Below are 22,935 nucleotides of genomic sequence, written 5' to 3' on the forward strand. Positions count from 1 at the left end.
CCAATAACCAAACACCTCTCACTAGGCCCCACCGCCCAACACTGCCATATAAGAGATCAAGTTTCAACACCAGTTTTGGTGGAAACAAATAAACCACATCCAATCAATAGCAGAGGGGCAGTGGTTCTGACCTTCCTAGAGAACTGGCAGGACCTTCTGTCTGGCCAACCCTGTGTACACAGGGAAAGCTCACCACTGGGCAGATGTTTCCTCTGGGTTACTCTATCTTGTCCTATCTCGTTCTCCTCCCCTACTTTATGCCTGGGTGTATTCACATGCTATAGGGCCGTCAGAACAAAGTGCCACAGATTGGGAGGCTGAAATAGTAGAAATGTATTTTCTGGTAATTCCAGAGGCTGGAAGTCCAAGATCAAGGTGCTGGGAGAGCAGCCTCTCTCCTTGGCTTGCAGATGGCCATTTTCTCCCTGCATCCTCACATGATCTTTTCTCCGTATGTGTATGACTCTGTCCTAATTTCCTCTTCTTATAAAGACCCTCAGCCATACTGGTTTAGGGCCCACCCTAATCACCTCATTTTAACTTAATGACCTCTTTAAAGGCTGTATCTCCAAATACAGTCACATTCTGAGGTGCCAGATGTTAGGACTTCGGCATAGGAATTGGGGTGCAGTCAGACACTATTCAGTCATAACAGTGGGTAAGGTCCTAAACAGTTGTAGCACAAGACACAGAGAGGCTTCAGCGGTTGATCATTTTGCTTCCTGTCCTGCAGCCCCTGGTTCCCAGCAACACTCTTGTCTGCCAAAAGCTCCCACATCCTTAGGCTGGCAACCAGCCACTGCTTGATCCAGTCTGAGTTGTTCCAAGATGTGTTGGTGGCTGCTTGTTACAGTTCCTGTGTTTTGTTCCTGAAATTAGTTGCACTCAACTCCTTCCAGAGGCGGATGGGCAGTCTAGGTCTCCTCTCAAGTTCCCCAGCAAAAGGAGGAAGTCTTCTGGCCTCACTCCTAGAGACATATGGACATCCTAAGGCCCAGCATCTTTAGACAGCTCAGTGACATCTCTCCAGCTCAGGCCTCCAGTTGAGAGAGTGACTGATAGACAGTTCTGGATTTCTGTCCTTCTCAGAGCTGAGGTATGTCCTGTGTATATGACTCAACATGGGACGGTTCTAGCAGGCAGCCCACATGCTGAAATTCCATGTTGGAATTCCAGAGGTGGGCTGTGCCTTCTGTTCCGGGGTGGACTCCACGTGTGTGCTGAGGGTGGTCTGGCAGGCACACCAGTGTGCTCCCAAGACTCACACTCTCAAGGTCCAAGGACATGCTGTTGAGAGACATTAACACCCATGGCTTGCTGCTTTTGAAGAGTCCATAGCTAAGCTGTCCCTGACATCAGTCACCTTCATCTGGATACAGCAGGCCCAAGGCTCTCAAATAGAATTGCCATATTCTGCCAACTGGGACCCTAAATGTGCCCTCCCCAGAAGTCCATTGTTCACTGGAATCATTGTTTAATGCCTTTAGAACCAGTGAACACGTCTCAAGAGGAAAGATCCGTTGTTTGCCACTAGTCTGGGACATGACTTTGAAATACTCAGGACAACACCTCATTTTATTTTAGTTCCACAGTAAAAGTATGAGGCCCTTGGGAACGAAAGATTTGTTCCTGTTTATAACTCACTCAGCTCAGGGCCACCCTACTGCCTCTTCCTCCATTCCCTCCCTCAACTGCAGTGGCACAGAGCTGCCTGCCTGGTGCCATGGAGTTTGACACTTTGGATAGTGGAGGCCGTGAATCTCTAGGCAGACCTCCACCAGGAATATCTCCTGACCTCCTTAAGTCCAGATTTCCTCAAGCCCTTCCTGGGGAAGACTTTCAGTGATCCATATATGGGATCTGCAGGAATGGGCATCCACATCTTCGCTGCTGCAGCTTGGTCCATGATGAACCCTGAGATCATAGTTATGGACACCCACCTGAGACCTCAGCACCTGTGTTGGCTCCAATGAGGGGTTACCTAAAGAGAACATTGTCAGACCTCACCACAAAGGTGACTCCATACCATATGCCTGAAGCCAGTTTATAAGGGCCAATCTGAGGGCTAGGAAATCTAATTTGATGTGGGGCTCAAGTCTCACTTGCAGACTCTGACACACAAAACCTTCTCTGTGGAGGATCTCTCTCTCTCTCTCTCTCTCTCTCTCTCTCTCTCTCTCTCTCTCTCTCTCATAATTGATTTAATTTTTTGAGACAGGGTCTCATTCTGTTGCCCAGGCTGGAGCACAGTGACACCATCTCCACTCACTGCGGGCTTGACCTCCCAGGCTCAAGTGACCTCCCACCTCAGCCTTCCAAGTAGCTGGGACTACAGGTGCACACCATGCCCGGCTAATTTTTGTATTTTTTATAGAGACAGGGTTTCACCATGTTGCCCAGGCTGGTCTTGAACTCCTAGGCTCAAGCGATCTACCCACCTCGGCCTCCCAAAGTGCTAGGACTACAGGTGTGAGCCACCATGCCCGGCCTGTAATTGATTTTACTGTGGTAAAATATACATAACATAAAATGTACCAGTTTAAGCACATTTAAATGTACAGTTCAGTGGCATTAAGTATGTTGTGCAGCCATTACCACCATCCATCTCCACAACTGTTTCATCCTCCTAAACTGAAACTCCGGACCCATTAAACAATACCTCCCTATTCCCCCTCCACCCAGCCCCTGGCAATCCCCATTCTGTATTCTCTTGAAGAATCTGACCACTCTAGGGACCTCATGTAAGTGGAATCACACAGTATGTGTCTTTTTGGGTCTGGCTTATTTTACTTAGCATGATTTATCATGGTTTATCCATGATATCAATGTTTATTCATGTCATAGCATGTGTCAGAATTTCCTTCCTTTTTAAAGTTGAATAATATTCTGCTGTATGCATAACTGTATTTTGTTTATCCATTCATGTGTAAATGGGCACTTGGGTTGCTAGAGGGCATCTTTTTAAAGAGTGTTGCATTGGAGGACATGCTTCTAGATCACTTCCCAAATACCCTTTGTTCTATCTAGCTCTCAGGAGCCCTCTTGCAATCAATAGGCTGGTATGCTTCACCTAAAGCTAAATGGAAGGTACTTTGCAGGTACTTCTGACCCCAAACTACACATGTGACAAGGAACCTGTATCAGTCAGGGCTCTTAAGTGCAAGCAACAGAAACAGACACCAACTAAGCTGAGTAGAAAGAGGATTTATTAAAAGGATATTATCTAGCTCACAGAATCTCCAGGAAGACAAAAAAAATCCAGGCTAAGTTAGAATTCCAAAAACAACTGCATGAGCTAAAATCATGCAGCATAATTAGCTCCATCAAGACACTGCTGCTACCTCCCGCAAGCCACGATGACTCAGATGCACCTCCTATTACCACTGATACCCTTCACCGACACGCTGTTAGTGCTGCTCCTGCTATCCTGCAGCCTATCTTCCTGCCATCATCACCCCCACCACGGAAAGCATTCTCTGTGGCCTGCCCCTTTTTGGCAGCAGCAGATAAGGCAAAGTCAGGACCAGAAACATCTGATTGGCTGCACCAAGGTCAAAGCCCATGGCCCACAGGAAGGGAAGCTGGGAAAGTAAGATTCCAAGAGGTGGAGAATTCCCCCAACATGGAAAGGATGTCAGACTCTGGGTGGCCAAAAGGATTCGCTTCAGGCGTTAATGACCTCTCCAGCCCCATTTCAGTCCATCCCAGGTAGTAAGCATCCCAAACTATTTAATCCTGCCTTAGGCCTGATGACGTGGGGCCCCTTCCTGAGCCCGCACTTTATGGGCCCACAGTGGCCTCCTCGATCATAGGGTCAAAGTCTGTGGGACCCAGGCCATGTGCCTGCCTGCAGCCTATGGCCCTCCCGTCTTGGTTGCACTCTACATATCCAGGACTCTGGTATTTGGGGCCAAACAGCTCTGAGCCTGCTTCCAGGGCCTTCGCAGGCCTTGTCCCTGGGTCTGTCCTCCTGAAGGCAATGCATGCTGCCAGTGGGTATTCTCCTGGGCCAAGGGATGGCCAAGTTGGGGCTGTTTTCAAAAGATGTGCCTGGAACTTGGATATGTTCCCAGGGGTAGCCACTCATTTGCAAGTAACGCTCCTCACAGTGAGGAACGGAGCCAAACTCAGGAAGAGAAGACGGCTGGGCTATAGGCCGGGGCATACTCTGTGGCTATGTTCTGTCAAGGAACTCCAAGGAGTCTAAGAATTCTAAACTTGAACCTGGCCTTCCAATTGTTTCAAATGCATATTTGTCAAAAAATGAAATACCTAGGAATAAATTTAACCAAGGGGGTGAAAGATTTCTAAAAGGAAAATTACGAAACACTGCTAAAAAAATAAAATTGAAGAGGACACAAAAAACAGATCATGTTCATGGATTGGATTTAATATTGTAAAAATGACCACACTACCGCAAATAATCAAAGATTTAATACAATTGCTATCAAAATACCAATGACATTCTTCACAGAAACAGAAAAAGTAATCCTAAAATTTGTATGGAATCACAAAAATCCTTGAGTAGCCAAAGCAATCCTGAGATCCTGGCTAACATGGTGAAACCCCATCTCTACTAAAAATTACAAAAAAAAAAATAAATAAATAACAAAGCTGGAGGTATCACACTACTGGACTTCAAAATATACTACAGTAACCAAAACAGCCTGGTATTGGCATAAAAACAGACACATGAACCAATAGAACAGAATAGAGAAACCGGAAATATGTCCACATGTTTACAGCCAACCAATATTCAAGAAGAACATCAAAAACATTCGTTGGAAAAAGAACAGTCTCTTCAACAGTTACTTCAATAAATAAGTGCAGAAAAATAAAACTAGAACTCTTATCTCTCACCATATCCAAAAACCAACTCAAAGTGGGTGGATTGAAGACTTAAATGTAAGACCCCAAAATATTTTCTTTACTAGAAGAAAATATATGGAAAACACTTCAGAACATTGGTCTGGAAAAGGACTTTATGGAGAATACCTCAGAAGCATAGGCAACAAAAGCAAAAATAGACAAATGAGATTACATCAAACGAAAAATCTTCTGCATAGCAAAGAAAATAGTCAACACAGTGAAGAGACAACGTGCAGAATGGGAGAAAACATTTGCAAACTATTCATCTGATAAGGGATTAATATCCAGAATATACAAGGAACTCAAAAACAACTCAACAGCAAAGCAAAACAAACAGAATGTATTTGTTTTGCTCATTAAAACAAATTAAAACATTAAAAATGAGCAAATGAGCTGAATTAATGTCTCTTAAAAGACATACAAATGATCAAAAAGTATCTGAAAAATTGCTCAATATCACTGATCATCAGGGAAATCCAAAGCAAAACCACAATGAACTATTCATCTTATTCCAGTTAGAATGGCTGGCATGAAAAGATTTTCAGAATAACAAATGTCGGTGAGGATGAAGAGAAAAAGGACCTCTTATACATTGTTGGTAGGAATGCAAATTAGTACAGTCATTATGGAAAACAGTATTGAGTGTTCTCAAGAAACTAAAACCAGAACCACCGTATGACCCAGCAATCCCACTGCTGGGCATATATCCGAAGGGAAGGAAGTAAGTTTGTTGAAGAGATGGCTTCATTCCCATGTGTATTGCAGCACTATTCATACTAGTGAATATGTGGCATCAATCTAAGTGTCCATCAATGGATGAATAGATTTTTTAATGTGATATGCTATGTACATATATTACGCATCCAAGAAAATTTGAAAAAAGAAAATGTGGTATATATATCTATATATACACAATGGAATACTATTTGGCCATAAAAAAGGACAAAAATCTGTGTCATTTGCAACAACATGAATGAGTTTGGAGGACATTATGTTAAGTGAAATAAGACAGGCACAGAAAGATAAAACATGTTCTCATATGTGAAAGCTAAAAAAGTTAATCTCACAGAAGTAGAGCATAGAAGAGTGGTTACTAGACACGGGGAAGGGTGAGGAGGCAAAGCCAGAGGTTAATGAAGGGACACAACCACACAGCTAGACAGGAGGAATAAGTGCTAGTGTTCTATAGGATTATGGGGCAACTATAATTAATAATTCATTGTCTATTTTCAAATAGCTAGAAGAGGAAATTTTGAATATTCCCAACACAAAGAAACAAAATATGTTTGGGGTAATAGATACGCTAACTACACAGATTTATTACATATTGTATATGTGTATGGAAAATCACAATGCACCCCATATATATCTACAATTATTATGTGTCAATTAAAAATAATAATAAACGGGGCCAGGTGCGGTGGCTCACATCTATAATCCCATCACTTTGGGAGGCTGAGGCAGGTGGATTACTTGAGGCCAGGAGTTTGAGACCAGCAAGAGCAACATGACGAAATCCCATTTCTATTGAAAATACAAAAAAATTAGTTGGGTATGGTGGCATATGCTTGCAATCTCAGCTACTTGGGTGGCTGAGGCACGAGAATTGCTTGAACTCGGGATTCAGAGGTTGCAGTGAGCAGAGATTGTGCCACTGCCCTCCAGCCTGGGCAACAATGCAAGGCTCTGTCTCAAAATAAGTAAATAAATAAATAAAAATAATTATAAAGGAAAAATGTATATTTGTCAAGGTAAAGAATAGAACATTTTATTTAACAGTTGAGTAGCTTGTTTTAATTTTTTTTATTGTGGTAAAATATACATAAAATGCAATATACCATTTTAACCATTTTTAAGAGTACAATTCAGGGGCATTAAGTACAATCACAATGTTGTACAACCATCACCACTATCCATTTCCAGAACTTTTCATCATTCCAAACAGAAACTCAGTGCCCATTAAACAATAACTCCCCATTCTTCTCTCCCCAGCCCCTGATAACCACCATTGTATTTTCTCTCTCTGTGAATTTGCCTATTCTAGGTACCTCATGTAAGTGGAATCATATTTATTTTTCCTTTTCTATCTGGCTTATTTCACTCAGCATAACGGTTTCAAGGTTCATCCATATTATAGCATGTATCAATTTGTCAGAATTTCCTTCCTTTCTATGGCTGAATAATGTCCCACTGTAGCTATACACCACGTTTTGTGTATCCATTCCTCCATCATGGGCAATTGGGTTATTTCCACCTATCAGCTAGTATGAATCAGGGCTGCTGTGATCCTTGGTGTACAAGTATCTGTTCAAGTTCCTGCCTTCAGTTCTTTTGGGTACATACCCAAAGTGTAACTAGGGAATCCAATGGTAATCTATGCTTAACTATTTGGGGAACTGTTTTCTACAGTGGTTGTACCATTTTACAATCCCACCAGCAATTCAGAAGATTTCCAGTTTCTCCACATACTCACCAACACCTGTTATTTTGTGTTTGTGGGGGTTCTTTTAAATAATAGCCCTCCTAATGGGTATGAAGAGCAGTGTGTTTTATAATTTTTAAATATTTAGACATGGGGGATGTGTACTCTTATACCAGACCCCACATTGTTAGGGTTGGGTCAATTCTTATAACCATAATTGTGTATTTGCTCTGTAGGGCTGCCATAAGAATTACCTCAAAATGGGTGGCTCAAAATAACATAAATTTATTTTCATAGTTCTGGAGGCCAGCAGCCCAACACTAAGCTATCAGCAGTGCCATGGTCCCACTGAAGTCTCTAGGGAAGGGTCCTTCCTCACCCTTCCCACTTCTGGTGGCTTCCAGCATTCCTTGGCTTGTGGCAGCATCACTCCAGTCTCTGCCTTATCTCCCTGGTCTCTTTCCTCTTGTCACTGTGTGTCCTTTTTTGGGCTCTCTCCTTGGATTTATTGTCTGCCCTCATCCAGGATAACCTCATTTGGAGCCTTAATCACATCTGCAAGGAACTTATTTCCAAACAAACTCACATTCTGAGGTTCTGGGTGGATGTGAATTTTGGAGGGACAGCGGATTCCTTTCCCACCTGCTCCACTGCACAGCAGCACAGAGCCCACCTGAGCAGTGCTGAAGGGTGAGAAGTCGCTCACGGGGCATCAGATTCATGAGGCAAGAGCAGCCCAGGGGGTCTTTAATGTGCAGTGAAGCCGGCAGAGGTTCCTTCGCTCTGGCACCAATATGCAGAAATATGCCCGTCTTTAATTTTCTAGAGTGTAGCTATTTGCGCTCAAATTCCCATACCCACTTTGTTGGGGAAACATACTTCATCTTGGCACCTCAATATCACTCCGTCTCTTCTGTTTGAGCAGCTCCTTTCTGGTAAGCCAGCAACTCTGGTTCTAAATTCAGTCATTCCAAGGTTCCGACTCCATGCAGGGCTGTTCTCTCTGAAGTCTTTCCTCTCCTTTTCCCTTTGCAGAGCAGAGGCCTGCATGCCGGCAGCTGGGGGGCTTGTGGCATCAGGGGCAGTGGGGACCTGGTCCTTGGGGTGCTTACACAGAGGCGGCTGAACGCACAGGACCCAGAGAGCCGGGGAGGCCGGCCAGGGGCAGGGGCAGGAAGCGTTAGGGTTGGTGATGGGGGCCTGGCTTGCCTGTGGGCCATGGAAGGCTCTGAGAGGCCACGGAAGGCTCCGAGAGGCCACAAGGTGTCCCTGAGCCCGGGCTGGCCGTCAGCGGCATCCCAGGAACCCTCCCCTGGAGGGAGCCCCCAGGAAGGTGGGCAGAGGTGGACCCCAGGCACCGCCAGGCCCTGGGCAGCGTGGCCCCTGCAGTTGAGGTAACAGGCAGGGCTAAGGCGCCCCCGTTTCCAGAGCTTGCTTTCCCTCTGCTGTCCTCCTGGCTTTGAGCCCACCCCTGCCCCACCCGACATCTCTCCAAGACAGTCATACAAGCACTTCAATCCCGGCCACCTCCGGAGCCCCTGCACAGTGACACAGGGGACCTCATGTGAATCTTCTCTGTGAACTGTGGCAGATCCAGCCTCCCAGGACACTGTTGCAGGCTCCTGCCAACACACACTCCAACAGCCTCACCCTGCGGCCCCCAGGGACTCAAGGCTCCTCAGGCCCTCCACTGGCCTTCCAGGCAGGAAGCAGAACACTGCTGCGTCACTTCCAGACTCTAGAAGTTTCCAGGCCGACTGCCTGGTATCTGAGCATGGGGAGGGTCTGCACCCAGTCCCCCTCGGCCACGGCCTCCTTTCTCCAGGGCCTACTGGCAGCACTGGTGATACTGTGGGATCATAACAAATACGAGATCAGGAGTTCAAGATCAGGCTGGCCAACATGGTGAAACCCCGTCTCTACTAAAAATACAAAAATTAGCCAGGCATGGTGTTGGGCACCTGTAATCCCAGCTATTCAGGAGGCTGAGGCAGGAGAATTGCTTGAACCCAGGAGACAGAGGTTGCAGTGAGCCAAGATCGCACCACTGCACTCCAGTCTGGGTGACAGAGCAAGACTCTGTCTTGAAAAAAAAAAAAAAAATTGCTGGTTCAAGCAATTCTCCTGCCTCAGCCTCCTGAGTAGCTGGGACTACAGGCGCGCACCACCATGCTCAGCTAATTTTTGTATTTTTAGTAGAAATGGGGTTTCACCATGTTGGCCAGGCACTGTGGTAATGTCCCTGGCTCCCAGTCACAGCTCCTAAAACTCTTGTACTTTTCTGAGTGATAAGAATGACAGGTGCAGCTTTTGTTACAATACTTGGGTTTTGTCTCCAGTTCCTGAACAGCTCTGGAGCTACAAAGGTGAAAAAGGAGCGTCTCTTGTTGCTCACAAGGAGCCCATTCCTGCTTCATGAGTTTGTGTGAGTGAAGTGACTTTTAGAAAGGCCTAAGGTTGAGGCTGATTACCTGAGAAGCCAACCAGGTGAGGAGGAGACTGGAACTTTCAGCCCCACTCCCCAGCCTCTGAGGGGGCAATGATGGAGTCAATCATGTTTATGTAATGAGGCCTCTGTAAAAACCCAAAAGGACGTAGTTCTCAGAGTTTCTGGGCTGATGAACACGTGGAGGTGCTGGGCCTTCGTGCCCCTTTCCTCCTCTTGCCCGGTGCAGTTTGGCTGTTCCTAAGTTGTATTCTCCATAATAAATGGGCAAACAAAAGTAAAGTGTTTCCCTGAGTTCTGTGAGCCATTCTAGCAAATGATCGAATTCAAGGAGAGGGCCATGGGAATCCACAGTTCATAGCCGGCCAGTCAGGAGTCAGAAGGGAGGCCCGGACCTGCGGTTGGCATCTGAAGCGGGGCAGCCTGGTGGGGCTGAGCCCTCCACCTGTGGGATCTGATGCTGACTCCAGGCAGATGGTGTCAGAACTGGATTAAATCGTAGGACATCCAGCTGGCATCCACAGAAAAATGGAGAATTGGTTGGTGTTGGAAAACCCTACCCATTTGGCGTCTGATGTGGCGTGTGTGACAGTAGAACGAAGCACAGATGGTTTTCCTTTTCTAGGACCTCGTCCCCTCCTCACCCCGCATCCCCACAGTCTGTCTGAAAATTAACACTCCATGCTTTAGTCCTTCAGGCCAGATAATCTGATATTTACAGCCCGGCCTCAGAAGTTCCCAGAACTCCTGTCCTTCAATGGTCTCTGCAACGACATTTTTTTTTTTTTTTTTTTGAGATGGTGTCTCACTCTGTTGCCAGGCTGGAGCGCAGTGGCATGACCTCACTGCAACCTTCTCCTCCCTGGTTCAAGCAATTCTCCTGCCTCAGCTTCCTGAGTAACTGGGACTACAGGCGCGCACCACCACGCTCAGCTAATTTTTGTGTTTTTAGTAGAGATGGGGTTTCCCCATGTTGGCCAGGATGGTCTTGATCTCTGTTTATTATTTTATTTATTTATTTATTTTTTGAGACGGAGTCTCGCTCTGTCACCCAGGCTGGAGTGCAGTGGCCGGATCTCAGCTCACTGCAAGCTCCGCCTTCCGGGTTCACGCCATTCTCCTGCCTCAGCCTCCCGGGTAGCTGGGACTACATTAGCTGGGACTACAGGCGCCCGCCACCTCGCCTGGCTAGTTTTTTGTGTTTTTTAGTAGAGATGGGGTTTCACCGTGTTAGCCAGGATGGTCTTGATCTCCTGACCTCGTGATCCGCCCTTCTCGGCCTCCCAAAGTGCTGGGATTACAGGCTTGAGCCACCGCGCCCGGCTATCTCTGTTTATTATTATTATTATTATACTTTAAGTTCTGGGCTAAATGTGCAGAATGTGCAGTTTTGTTACATAGGTATACATGTGCCATGGTGGTTTTCTGCACGCATCAACCCGTCACCTACATTAGGTATTTCTCCTAATGTCATCCCTCCCCAACCCCCCCCCCCAGCCCCCCCAGCCCCCAACAGGCCCCGGTGTGTGATGTTCCCCTCCCTGTGTCCATGTGTTCTCTTGTTCAGCTCCCACTTATGAGTGAGAACATGAGGTGTTTGGTTTTCTGTTCTTGTCATAGTTTGCTGAGAATGATGGTTTCCAGCTTCATCCATGTCCTGGTCTTCATCTCTTGACCTTGTGATCCACCTGCCTTGGCCTCCCAAAGTGCTGGAATTACAGGTGTGAGCCACTGCACCCAGCTGCAATGAACTTTTTAAAAACCCTGTGTGAGACTCCAGCCTGGCAATTATGTCTGTCCCAGGTGGTGAGATCTGCTTCTCAGGGGAGGGAGCCTCAGCCTCAGGGTAAAGAGCACAGTAACAAGCTCTTCTAACAGAAGCGCATCAACACATTATCTCAAGGAATAGCATCCACAGCCAGGGACCGTGCTCAGGCCTGTAATCCCAGCATTTTCGGAGGCTGAAATGGGAGGTTCACTTGAGCCCACGAGTTAGACACCAGCATTATAGTGAGGCTGTGTCTCTACAAAAAAATAGAAAAAATTAGGCAGACATGGTTGTGCGTGCCTATAGTCCCAACTACTCAGGAGGCTGACGTGGGAGGATTGCTTGAGCCCAGGAAGTTGAGGCTGCAGTGGGCTGTGATTGCACCACTGCACTCCAGCCAAGGCAACAGAGCCAGACCCTGTCTCTAAATAAATAAATAAATAAATAAATAAATAAATAAATAGCATTTCTCCCTCACATTTGGGAAAACAAAGTTCTATGTGACTCGCCAGCAGGCAGAGAAGCCCCTTTAAATTCCTTGTTTTTTGGTGCCATCAAGTGGTGACTTGAATTTTTTTTCCTCGGGTAGGTTTTTTTCTAAAAGTAGGCTGTTCAGCGATAAATTCTCAGACAAGAGTGTGTTGCATTGAAACACTCTGCATTACTCATTAAGAAAAAATCACACCTTTAAAAGTTTAACTGCTCAAGGACTTTGAGTTAAACATTGTAAACAGACCACATTCATGTCCCCTCCTCCCACCCCATGCAAAAAAAAAAAAAAAAAACAAAAACCCCACTAAGATGAAGTGAAAGACAGAAAGGATAGGAGAGATAAAGTTGGCAGACAAGAACTAGGAACAAAATTTGGGGAGTGATAACAAAAGTCTATAATCAGAGATGCATGAGAAGAGCACATGAGGGTGCTGTAGGCTGAAGGATCCTAAGGTAGCCTCCGATTCTCGCTCCCTGGTGTACACACCTTATAGCATTCCCTCCCCTGGAGTGTGGCCCCTCATCAGTTGACTTTGAGTTGATGAAAAGGGATGTTGTCCTGGTGTGTCTAGAGGTAAGACACAGGAAACACAGCAGATACTCTCCTTCTCCTGCTGGCCTTGAAGAAATAAATTACCCAGGTAGACAGGGCCACCTGCCAGGAAATGGGGGGCACCCCTTAGGAGGTGGGAATCTCAGCCCTATAACTGCAAAAACCCAAGTTCTGCCAACAACCTGAATGGATCCTGGGCCTCAGAGGAGACCCCAGCCTCAGCCAATGCCTTGACGTCAGCCTGGGGAGACTTGAGTAGACAGCCCAGAGACCCCGTAACTGGACTCCAACTGGTGGAAACTGAGATAATAAACATGTGCTGTTTTCAACTGTTGACTTTAGGGGGATTTATTAGGCCAACAACAGAAAACTCATACATGGGCCAGTTCATCCTGAGACCCCTCTAGGAAGAAAATAAGGAACCAGGATGAGGAGGGACAGAACAGAGGTGGAGGCGATGTCAGACACAGGAAAGAACAAAGTGGCAAAGATGGGAACCAGAAAACAGAAGATAAAGTCATCAGAGGAGCAATCCAGGGAGCTCAGCACCAAAACACGGTTCAAAGAAGAAATAGAGAAGACAGAGGGCAGGAAATTGTCAAATACATAATACCATAAATTTTCCAGGACCCCAAAGCCACAAGCCTCCAGACTCAGAATGTTCAGAGCAATGAATGAAAAAAGACCACATCAAGGGATGCCATTATTACATTTCAGAACATCAGGACTAAGGAGAAGATGCTGGAGGCTTCCACAGAGAAAAATCAGGTTACATTAAAAAGAGAAAAGGACTCACCATGGCATTGACTTTCCAACAATGATACTGAACATAAAGCATTGGAACCCACGTCACCTTCCTGGTATGATATTTAACTATAGTTATGTAGGATGTAACCACTGGGGGAAACTGGGGAGGGTACATGGAACCTCTCTGTACTAATTTTACAACTTACTGTTAATCTATTTTGAAATAGAAGTATTTTTTAAAGCAAGCATTGGACCAGTGGTACCAGAATTTTAAGGAAAAAAATATTTTCAACCTAAAATTCTATACCCACGTCTATCCATGAGGATGTTTCCACTGCAGATAACAGCAGCCACCATTTGAACAGGTTTTTTAAAATGACAGTTATATTGTCTTGCTACACCAATAAGCACAAAGACAGACCAGGTCTAGGAGTGGCTAAGCCAAGTTCTCTCCTTCTTTCTGCTTTGGCATCTTCAGGGTCAGGCTAACCCTGAGATGGGTCCTGAGGTGAGAGGTGCAGTTCCAGCGTCTCATCCAGACCTGATGATGCCCAGAAGAGAAACATCTCTGAGTGTCTCTCTTTTAGAATAAAGGACATTTTGGGCCGGGTGCAGTGGCTCACGCCTGTAATCCCAGGACTTTGGGAGGCTGAGGCGGGCAGATCACTTGAGGTCAAGAGTTCGAGACCAGCCTGGCCAACATGGTGAAACTCCATCTCTACTAAAAATACAAAAATTAGCCAGGCGTTTTGACTGACGCCTGTAATCCCAGCTACTTGGGAGGCTGAGGCAGGAGAATTGCTTGAACCCGGGAGGCAGAGGTTGCAGTGAGCCGTGATCACACCACTGCACTCCAGCGTGGGCGACAGAACGAGACTGTCTCAAAACAAAAAACTATATATATATATATATATATATATATATATATATATATATATCCCCTCAGGTTTTAGAGCCAAGAATCGCATGCTCATGGTTAAACCAATCTGTCCAGATGGGTGAAATACGCATATACTACCCATGCTCTCCTTGAGAATGAGCCTGTCTTGAGGCATGTGGCTGAAGAGGGAGGAGTGGACATCCAAGTAAGATCAGGATTTCATCAGGAAGGGGGAAGTTTAAATGAATCCTAGGGAGGCAGCCACAGTGTACACGATGAGTCAAATAAGAGGGTAGAAGAAAAATATTACAGACACATAAGTGCTTACACAGACACCTCCACTGCTTTAGGTTAGAAAGTTCTTAAGACAGAACCACCAAATGCAACATGTGGAATTTTTTGAATCCTAATTTTGAAAAATAAAATGAAAAGGGAAAATGCTGTGGTTCAGCATTCGTAAATTTGTACATTTGTAGTTCAGATCTACTGAGGTAAATTTGAATATGGATACCAAGATTATTGTTAATTTTGTTAGGTGTGATAAAAGCATTATGTCTATGTAAGAAAATGTCCATATTTTTTCGTATGTGTGGGATTAATAAGATGATGTATGGGATTTGCTTTTAAATGCTTCAACCACAACATAAAAGGGGGAGGGTATAGATGAAGTAAATGTGTCAAAATCCTAATATATGTTGGCCCTGTTCCAGCTAATAAGTAAAGAAGACATAATAGAAGCAGAACATATAGGCCGGGCGCGGTGGCTCAAGCCTGTAATCCCAGCACTTTGGGAGGCCGAGACGGGCGGATCACGAGGTCAGGAGATCGAGACCATCCTGGTTAACACGGTGAAACCCCGTCTCTACTAAAAAAATACAAAAAACTAGCCGGCCGAGGTGGCGGACGCCTGTAGTCCCAGCTACTCGGGAGGCGGAGGCAGGAGAATGGCGTGAACCCGGGAGGCGGAGCTTGCAGTGAGCTGAGATCCGGCCACTGCACTCCAGCCTGGGTGACAGCGCGAGACTCCGTCTCAAAAAAAAAAAAAAGAAGAAGCAGAACATAACCCCCTTTGAAACTCTAAGGAATAAACAGATCTTATAGAACTTTTTGAATCTCAGCACTATTGACAATTTAGATAATTACATTTATGCACTGCAAAATGACATGTCAGTGAATGATGGACTGCATATGTGACAGTGGTCCCATAATGTTTTAATATTGTATTTTTGCTGTGCCTTTTCTATGTCTAGATACACAAATACTTATCATTGTATTACAGTTGCATACAGTATTTAGTATAGTAACATGCTATACAGATTTGTAGCCTAGGAGATTTGTAGGCTATGCCATATAGCCTAGGTGTATACTAGGCTATGACACCTAGGTTTATCTAAATGCCTTCTATGGTGTTTGCACAATGATGAAGTCTCCTAATGACACATTTCTCTGAATGTATCCCTGTTGTTAATCAACACATGATTGTATTTATTGGGGGCTGGGGGACTGTCCTGACTGTTGTAGGATATATAGCAGCATCCCTGTCTTCTACCCACCAGATGCCAGTAGCATCCTTCCTCCCTAATCATGACAATCAAAAATGTCTTCAGACATTATCAAATGTCCCTAGGTGGGGTGGGGGTTGGGGTAAAACTGCTTTTGGTTGATTCAGGTAATCATCAATGGCTGATAGTGCCACAGAAAGAGAGGAGACAATCTGATGGCTGGAAGTACATCCCTGTGAAATAATCTTGCCAAAATAAAATCAGACCTGAAATAGATGGAGGCTCTAGAACACCAAGACAGAGGAACAGGTTAAATGCATGTAGAGACACAGCCAAAAATGACCAAGTTTCTTCAACAAAAATATTGCCAGAAAAAAGGAAGGCAGAAAAACCTATCAGTTAAAAGAGGCTTAGGAGACATAACTAATCACAATCAAACCTTATCTGAATGCTGATTCAAACAAACTAGTTGTAATTTTAAAAAGCCAACACATGTATGATACCAAGTGAATATCTGATGACTTTAGAGAATACTGCTAATTTTTTCAGGTGTGATAACGGCATTGTGGTTAGGTGTTTTTTAATAAGTTTTATTTATTTATTTTAATTTTTTGAGACAAGGTCTCGTTCTGTCACCCAGGCTAGAGTGTAATGGCGTGATCACAGCTCACTGCAGCCTCAACCTCCCAGGCTCAAGTGATCCTCCCACTTGAGCCTCTGGCTGGGACTACAGACACCCACCACCATATCTGGCTAAATTTTTAAGTTTTTGTAGAGGTGGGGGTCTCGTCATGCTGCCCAGGCTGGTCTTGAATTTCTCAGCTCAAGTGATCCACCTTGGCCTCCCAAAGTACTGGGATTATAGGCATGAGCCACCATGCCCAGAGGTCTTTAAATAGAAATGCATAATAAAATATTTACAGATGAAACATATAATATCTGGGATTTGCATTAAAATATCCGTGGGTTAAAGGTAGTGGGAAGGAGTTTAGCTGAAACAATATTGGCCTTATGTTGATGATTGCGGAAACTTGGAAAAGGACAGATAGGAGCTTCTGATGTTCTTTTCTCTACTCTGGTTTTGTTGAAAATTTATCATAATATAAAGTTTTAAAAAAGTCACCTCCCTCATACCTTTAAAGTCCTTCATAGATTGGCTACAGGAAAGAACCCATGGAATCCTCAACACGAAAAGCAGCCAAGAAAAGCCTGAGTAATGGAAGGGACGTGGGCCCACAGAGGGCTAGCTGAGAGGGAGGAAGTCTGACAAGGTTCTCCATGCCAGGAAAAGTCAAAACAGATTACTCTATATGTTTGAGTATTTAAAAAATATGTATTGCTAGGCGCATGACATACTAAATGGAAAAAATGAGCATAGTATAAGCAAAAATAAGAATAAATACATAGGAAACTGTGAAAGTGAAAAATACAAGGCAATATGTAACTAGGGAAAACAAGAATTTGCCCAAGAAAAAGTAAAATAATCACGATAAACCAATTGCCTCTTAGATGAAAATGTTTACATTGTTATCATAAAAATAAAAACCTAACTAACCACCAGCACCAGTGTGTGCCACCCAGGGCCCAAGGGCCAGCCTGCCATCACTACTGCGATTGCCAGTGCCACGAGCACTGTCCAGGCCCTGAGGCCCAGACCTGAGGGCCAGCTTGCCATTAGCACTGCCACCACAAGTGCTGCAAGCACTGCCTAGGGGCCCAATAACTAGTATACCCAGGCCCCCTCCTACTACCACTGATGGCTGCTTATGTTACCCAGGGGACCAAGGGTCAACCTACCTGATGTCCTTGTCCCCAGAAAAGTCTTGCCACAGCCTCCATTAATAACCACAGCCCAAGTCACTGAAGAACTCACAGACCCCACTGACATTGATTAAAGCTGAATAAATCATACAGAGACTACATTATTGTGCCCACCCAGAATCAAAGCCAAAGCACCCTACCCAACCAACACTGTAGATACATTTACAGGAAAGATTATTTCCCTATGAAATCCATTCCATAAAATTTAAAGAAGCAAGTATTACACCAGATGCACACGTATTAACATAAGGACAAAGGAAACAGAAAAAAAGCAAGGAAACATGACACTGACAAAGGAACAAAATAATTCTCCAGTAACAGATTCCAAAGAAAAGGAAATACATGAAATGCCTGAAAAGGAATTTAAAATAGTGTCCAGTTGTCACAAGAGAACACAGATAGACAATACAAGAAAATCAGAAAAATAATTCATAATTTGAATGAGCAATTGAACAAACAGATAGATATAAAAAAGAACCAAACAGAAATCCTGGATCTGAAGTGCTTCAACAATAAATTGAGCAGAAAAAAGAATTTTTGAACTTGAAGATAGGTCTTTTGAAATAATTCAGTCAAACAAAAGAAAGAAAAAAGAAAAAAAGGAAAAAAAAAGAATGAAGAAAGCCTATGTGACATTTGGGATACTGTAAACTAAACACATTTTCATAAAATTTGTTCCACAGGAAAAGAGATGGGAAACAGCATAGAAAACCTATTTAAGGAAATAATCACTAAAAAATTCACAAGTCTCAGAAGAGATAAAGATATCCAGACAGCCAACTCAAGGATTCCCAAATAGATTTAATCCAAAAAGGTTTACTGGAGGCACATTATAGTCAAACTGTCAAAAGTAAAAGACAGAACAGCATGAGAAAACAGTCAAGACATATTTAAGGGAATTTCCATCAGACTAGCAGCAGATTTCTTAGCAGAAACCTTACAGGCTAGCAGAAAGCTTACAGGAAAGAATGGGGTGATATATTCAAGGTGCTAAAAGGAGAAAAAAAAAGGAAAAAAGGAAAAACTTCTCCACACCCACTAAATCTATCCATTAGATATGAAGGAGAAACAGTCTTTCTTAGACAAACAAAAACAGGAAATTCATCACCACTAGACCAGCCCTATAAAAAATGCTTAAGGAATAACATCTAGAAGAGAAAAGACAATATCTACCATAATGAAAATACACAAAAGTATAAAACTCACTGGTGGGGATACACAAATGAGAAATATACAAAAATCAACTCAAAATGGATTAAAGATTTAAACATAAACCTAAAACTATAAAACTACTTGATGAAAGCAGGTGAAATGCTTCAGGGCATTAGTCTAGGCAAAGATTTTATGGCTGAGACTTTAAAAGCACAGATAACAAAAATAAAAATAGATAAATAAGACTATATTAAACTAAAAAGCTTCTGTACAGCAAAGGAACAATCAACAGGGTGAAGAGACTACTTATACAATGACAGAAAATATTTGCTAACTGTTCATCCAACAAGTAATTAATATCTAGAATATACAAGGAACTCAACAGCAAAACAAACAAAAAACCACAAATAATCCAATGAAAAATGGGCAAGTGAGCTGAACAGACATTTCTCAAACAAAAACATACAAATGGCCAACAGGTGTATGAAAAAATACACAATATCACTAATCATCAGGGAATTGCAAACTAATACCACAATGAGATATCATCTTACCCCAGTTAGAAAGGTTACATTGGCTGGGCACGGTGGCTCATGCCTGTAATCCCAGCACTTTGGGAGGCCGAGATGGGTGGATCACCTGAGGTCAGGAGTTCGAGGCCAGCCTGGCCAACATGATGAAATCCTGTATCTACTAAAAATACAAAAAATTAGCTGGGTGTGGTGGCACACACCTGTAATCCCAGCCACTTGGGAGGCTAAAGCAGGAGAATCGCTGGAACCCGAGACATAGAGGTTGCAGTGAGCCAAGATTGCACCACTGCACTCCAGCCTCGGTGATAGAGTGAGACTTGGTCTTGAGAAAAACAAACAAACAAACAAAAAATGAATGGCTACATCGAAAAGACAAAAAATAACAAATGCTGTCAAGGATGTGAAGAAAAGAGAACTTTTAGCAGACTATTAGTGGGAAGGCAAATTATTATAGACATTATAGAAAACAGTGTGGAATTTTTCAGAAAACCAAAAATAGAGCCACCATATGATCCAGCAATCCCACTACTGAGTATTTATCCAAAAGAAAGAATATTGGTATATTAAAGGAATAACTGCATTCCCACATTTACTGCAGCACTATTCCCAATACTAAGATATGGAATCAACATAAATGCATAAATGTCCATTAACAGATGAATGAGTTAAGAAAGATTATGTATCTAAGATAGATAAATAGGGTGTGTGTGTGTGTGTGTGTATGTGTGTGTGTGTGTTTGTGTGTGTAATGGGATACTATTCAGCCATAAAAAGAATGAAATCTTGTCATTCACAGAAACATGGATGAGCCTGGAAGACATTAAATTAGAGCACAACAAGAAGACATTATATTCAAGCAAAATTCTTGTGGCACAAGAATACCACAACACCACATGTCCTCACTCATATGTGGGAGCTCATAAAAGTAGAGGGTAGAATTGTGGGTACCATAGAGGCTAGGAAGGGTAGGGGGCGAGGAGGATAGGGAGAGGTTGGTTAAGGAATACAAAATTTCAGCTAGATGGGAGGAATGAGTTCTGGTGTTCTACAGCACTATAGGGTAAATATAGATAACCAATTTGTTCAATATTTTTAAAAAGCTAGAAGATAATATTTTGAATTTCACAACACAAATGACAAATGTTTGAGGTAATAGATATGTTAATTACCCTGTTTTGATCTCTCTACACATATACATGTATCAAAATATCACTCTGTATCCCATACATATGTATAATTATATTGTGTCAACTAAAAATACAAGGGAAAAATGAAGAAAAATGAACCTAATTAAAAATCAGGTCCATGTATATTGAGAAGATGGTAGCTGGATGGGACAGTGGGGTAGACAGCAAAATGCTCATCCAAACTGGAAGTAGATAATGTTGGACATTTATTGTAAAGAACAGAAATATCTACCAATTATTTTTAGATTGGGGGATGAGCCCGGAAGAAATCTCTAGAAGAATTTACAGTAGCTGTTATTAAGCAGTGGAACCGGAAAATGACAAGGGAAAGGGCTTTTTAATGAAGTGTTGTAAGTACTATTTAATTTCTAACTATATGCACACAGCATATTAGTTTTCTATTGTTATATAACAAGTTGCCACACAAATTTAGCAGCCTAAAGCAGCATGCATTTATTTATCTCACAGTTTCTTTGGGTCAGGAATCTGAGCATGGCGTAACTAGGCCCTCTGCTCCGGGTGTCACAAGGTGGGACAAGAAGTCAACTGCGGTTGGGGTCTCATTAAAGGCTGAGGGACGTCTTTTGAGCTCACATGGCTGCTGCCAGAATTCAGTTCCTGGCAACTGTAGGACTGAGGTCCTTGGTCCTAGAGGCCACATTGCAGATCCCCAGCCCTTGCCATGGACAGTTCCCAGTGAGCAGCTTGCTTCTCCAAGGCCAGCAGGAGCCTCTCGCTCCAGCCTGCCATGACAGTCTCACATAGCATAGTGGAGTCATGTGAGTGGCATCTGTATTAACCATGTCTTTATTTTCTGTCTTCTGATGCTTTGACATTTGAGATCTTGCTCACCATGAGTGACTGTCCTTCCCAGGGTGACCAAATTCAAGACAGAATAAACACACTCACCCCAGAGTGCACCTTTCCAATGCAAACTAACTCATCCAGAGCGCATACCTACGACCTCCTTCTTTATCAGGCTTTCACACCCTAGGCAACTATCCACCTTTCCAAGTCACGCTGGAGCCAGGTACTAGACAACCTGGGACAGCCCCTGTGCTCAAGGCCTGCTGAAATTATTTCAGCTAGCCAGTCCTCAGTCTGCTGTCCCTGCTGTTCCCACTTCTTCCCACAGAAACCACAATAAAGATTCTTGCCACAGTCCCCGCAGCTCTGCCTCCCAACCCACCCTAGTGCTTCCCCTTGTGGCCCTATATGGCATGCCCTGCCTTCTTCTTCCAGGTGACTGTGAGTATGAACTTCTTGCTTTATGACAGTCATGCCCATGTCTGTGTGTCTTACATACTTGATTAAAACAAACCCTTAAAACAGCATTCCATCGGCTTTGCCATAATGTAACCTAACTAAGGGAGTGACATCCCATCACCTAGAATAAACACATGCTATTCATTAGAAGCAAGTCACAGGTTCTCCCTCCACTCAAGGGGAGGGAATTACAAAGGCAGCAATTCTTGCGGCGGGGGGGGATGTCTTCTACATGTGCTTTTTGATTTTTTAAAAAATAATCCCCCATGGAATACTATGCAGCCATAAAAAGATGAGTTCATGTCCTTTGCAGGGACTTGGATGAAGTTGGAAACCATCATTCTCAGCAAACTAACACAAGAAAAGAAAACCAAACCCTGCCTGTTTTCACTCATAGGTGGGAGTTGAACAATGAGAACACATGGACACAGAGAGGGGAACATCACACGCTGGGGCCTGTCAGGGGGTGGGGGGCTAGGGGAGGGATAGCATTAGGAGAAATACCTAACGTAGATGACAGGTTGATGGGTGTAGCAAACCATCATGGCACATGTATGTAACAAAACTGCACAGTCTGCACATGTACCCCAGAACTTAAAGTATAATTTTTAAAAAATAATAAATAAATAAATAAATAAATCCCTCAAAATCAACTGCTATGTATGATTTCAGCAGGAAGTAATGGTTTGTCTGACTTCAGTGGCTTGAATGAGAGGAGTTTTCTTGCATTGCACCAACAGCATTGGAGGTGCCAGCATTGCTCAAGCTGTCCACCAACACCTGCAGGACTTAGTCTCCATCAATCTTCCCGTAATGCCTCTTCTCATCATTCTTATTGGCATCTCAGGACCACAAGACAGCTGGCGTGGCCCCAAAAGAAGACACATGGGAAAGGACAGTGCTGGGAACCCCTTTTCGCCAGTCTCCAGCAAAGATCTTTCCAGAAATACCACCTCCCATTCTGCAACCTGCCTCCCCGTGCTCCCTGTCACAGCCAAGTCCTTTGGCCGTTGCCAGCCATAGGGAGGTGGGGAAGTGAGTATCTGTCTGGAAGTGGCTGGGAAAGGGCCTGGAATGCGGTAGGTCTGGCCAACCCATGGCACCAACCACAGCTAAGTAGCCTCAGGCCTGAAGGTTGGCAAATCCATCTGTGTATAGATGCTAGGAAATGCAAAGTCTTCCAGAGGCAGCAGTATCAACACCAAATACTTGGAATGACCCACATTTGCTTTAGTCTAATAACAGTCTCAAATGATGAAATGTTGTAAGCTCACTGTTAGAGGCTGAACAAGGTGTT

General features: G+C 43.8%; 1 protein-coding gene across 1 annotated transcript in view; it reads left to right on the top strand.

Annotated features, from left to right (window-relative positions):
• Positions 1-22,935, top strand: part of LOC144340600 (mas-related G-protein coupled receptor member H-like) — a 40,476-nt gene that overhangs the window by 10,977 nt on the left and 6,564 nt on the right. Inside the window, 2 exon segments of the mRNA XM_078001028.1 lie at positions 8,327-8,624; positions 8,994-9,134. Coding sequence (XP_077857154.1) covers positions 8,327-8,624; positions 8,994-9,134 — 439 coding nt within the window.

Source organism: Macaca mulatta, chromosome 4 (genome assembly GCF_049350105.2).
Source record: "Macaca mulatta isolate MMU2019108-1 chromosome 4, T2T-MMU8v2.0, whole genome shotgun sequence".
NCBI classification, from domain to species: Eukaryota; Metazoa; Chordata; class Mammalia; order Primates; family Cercopithecidae; genus Macaca; species Macaca mulatta.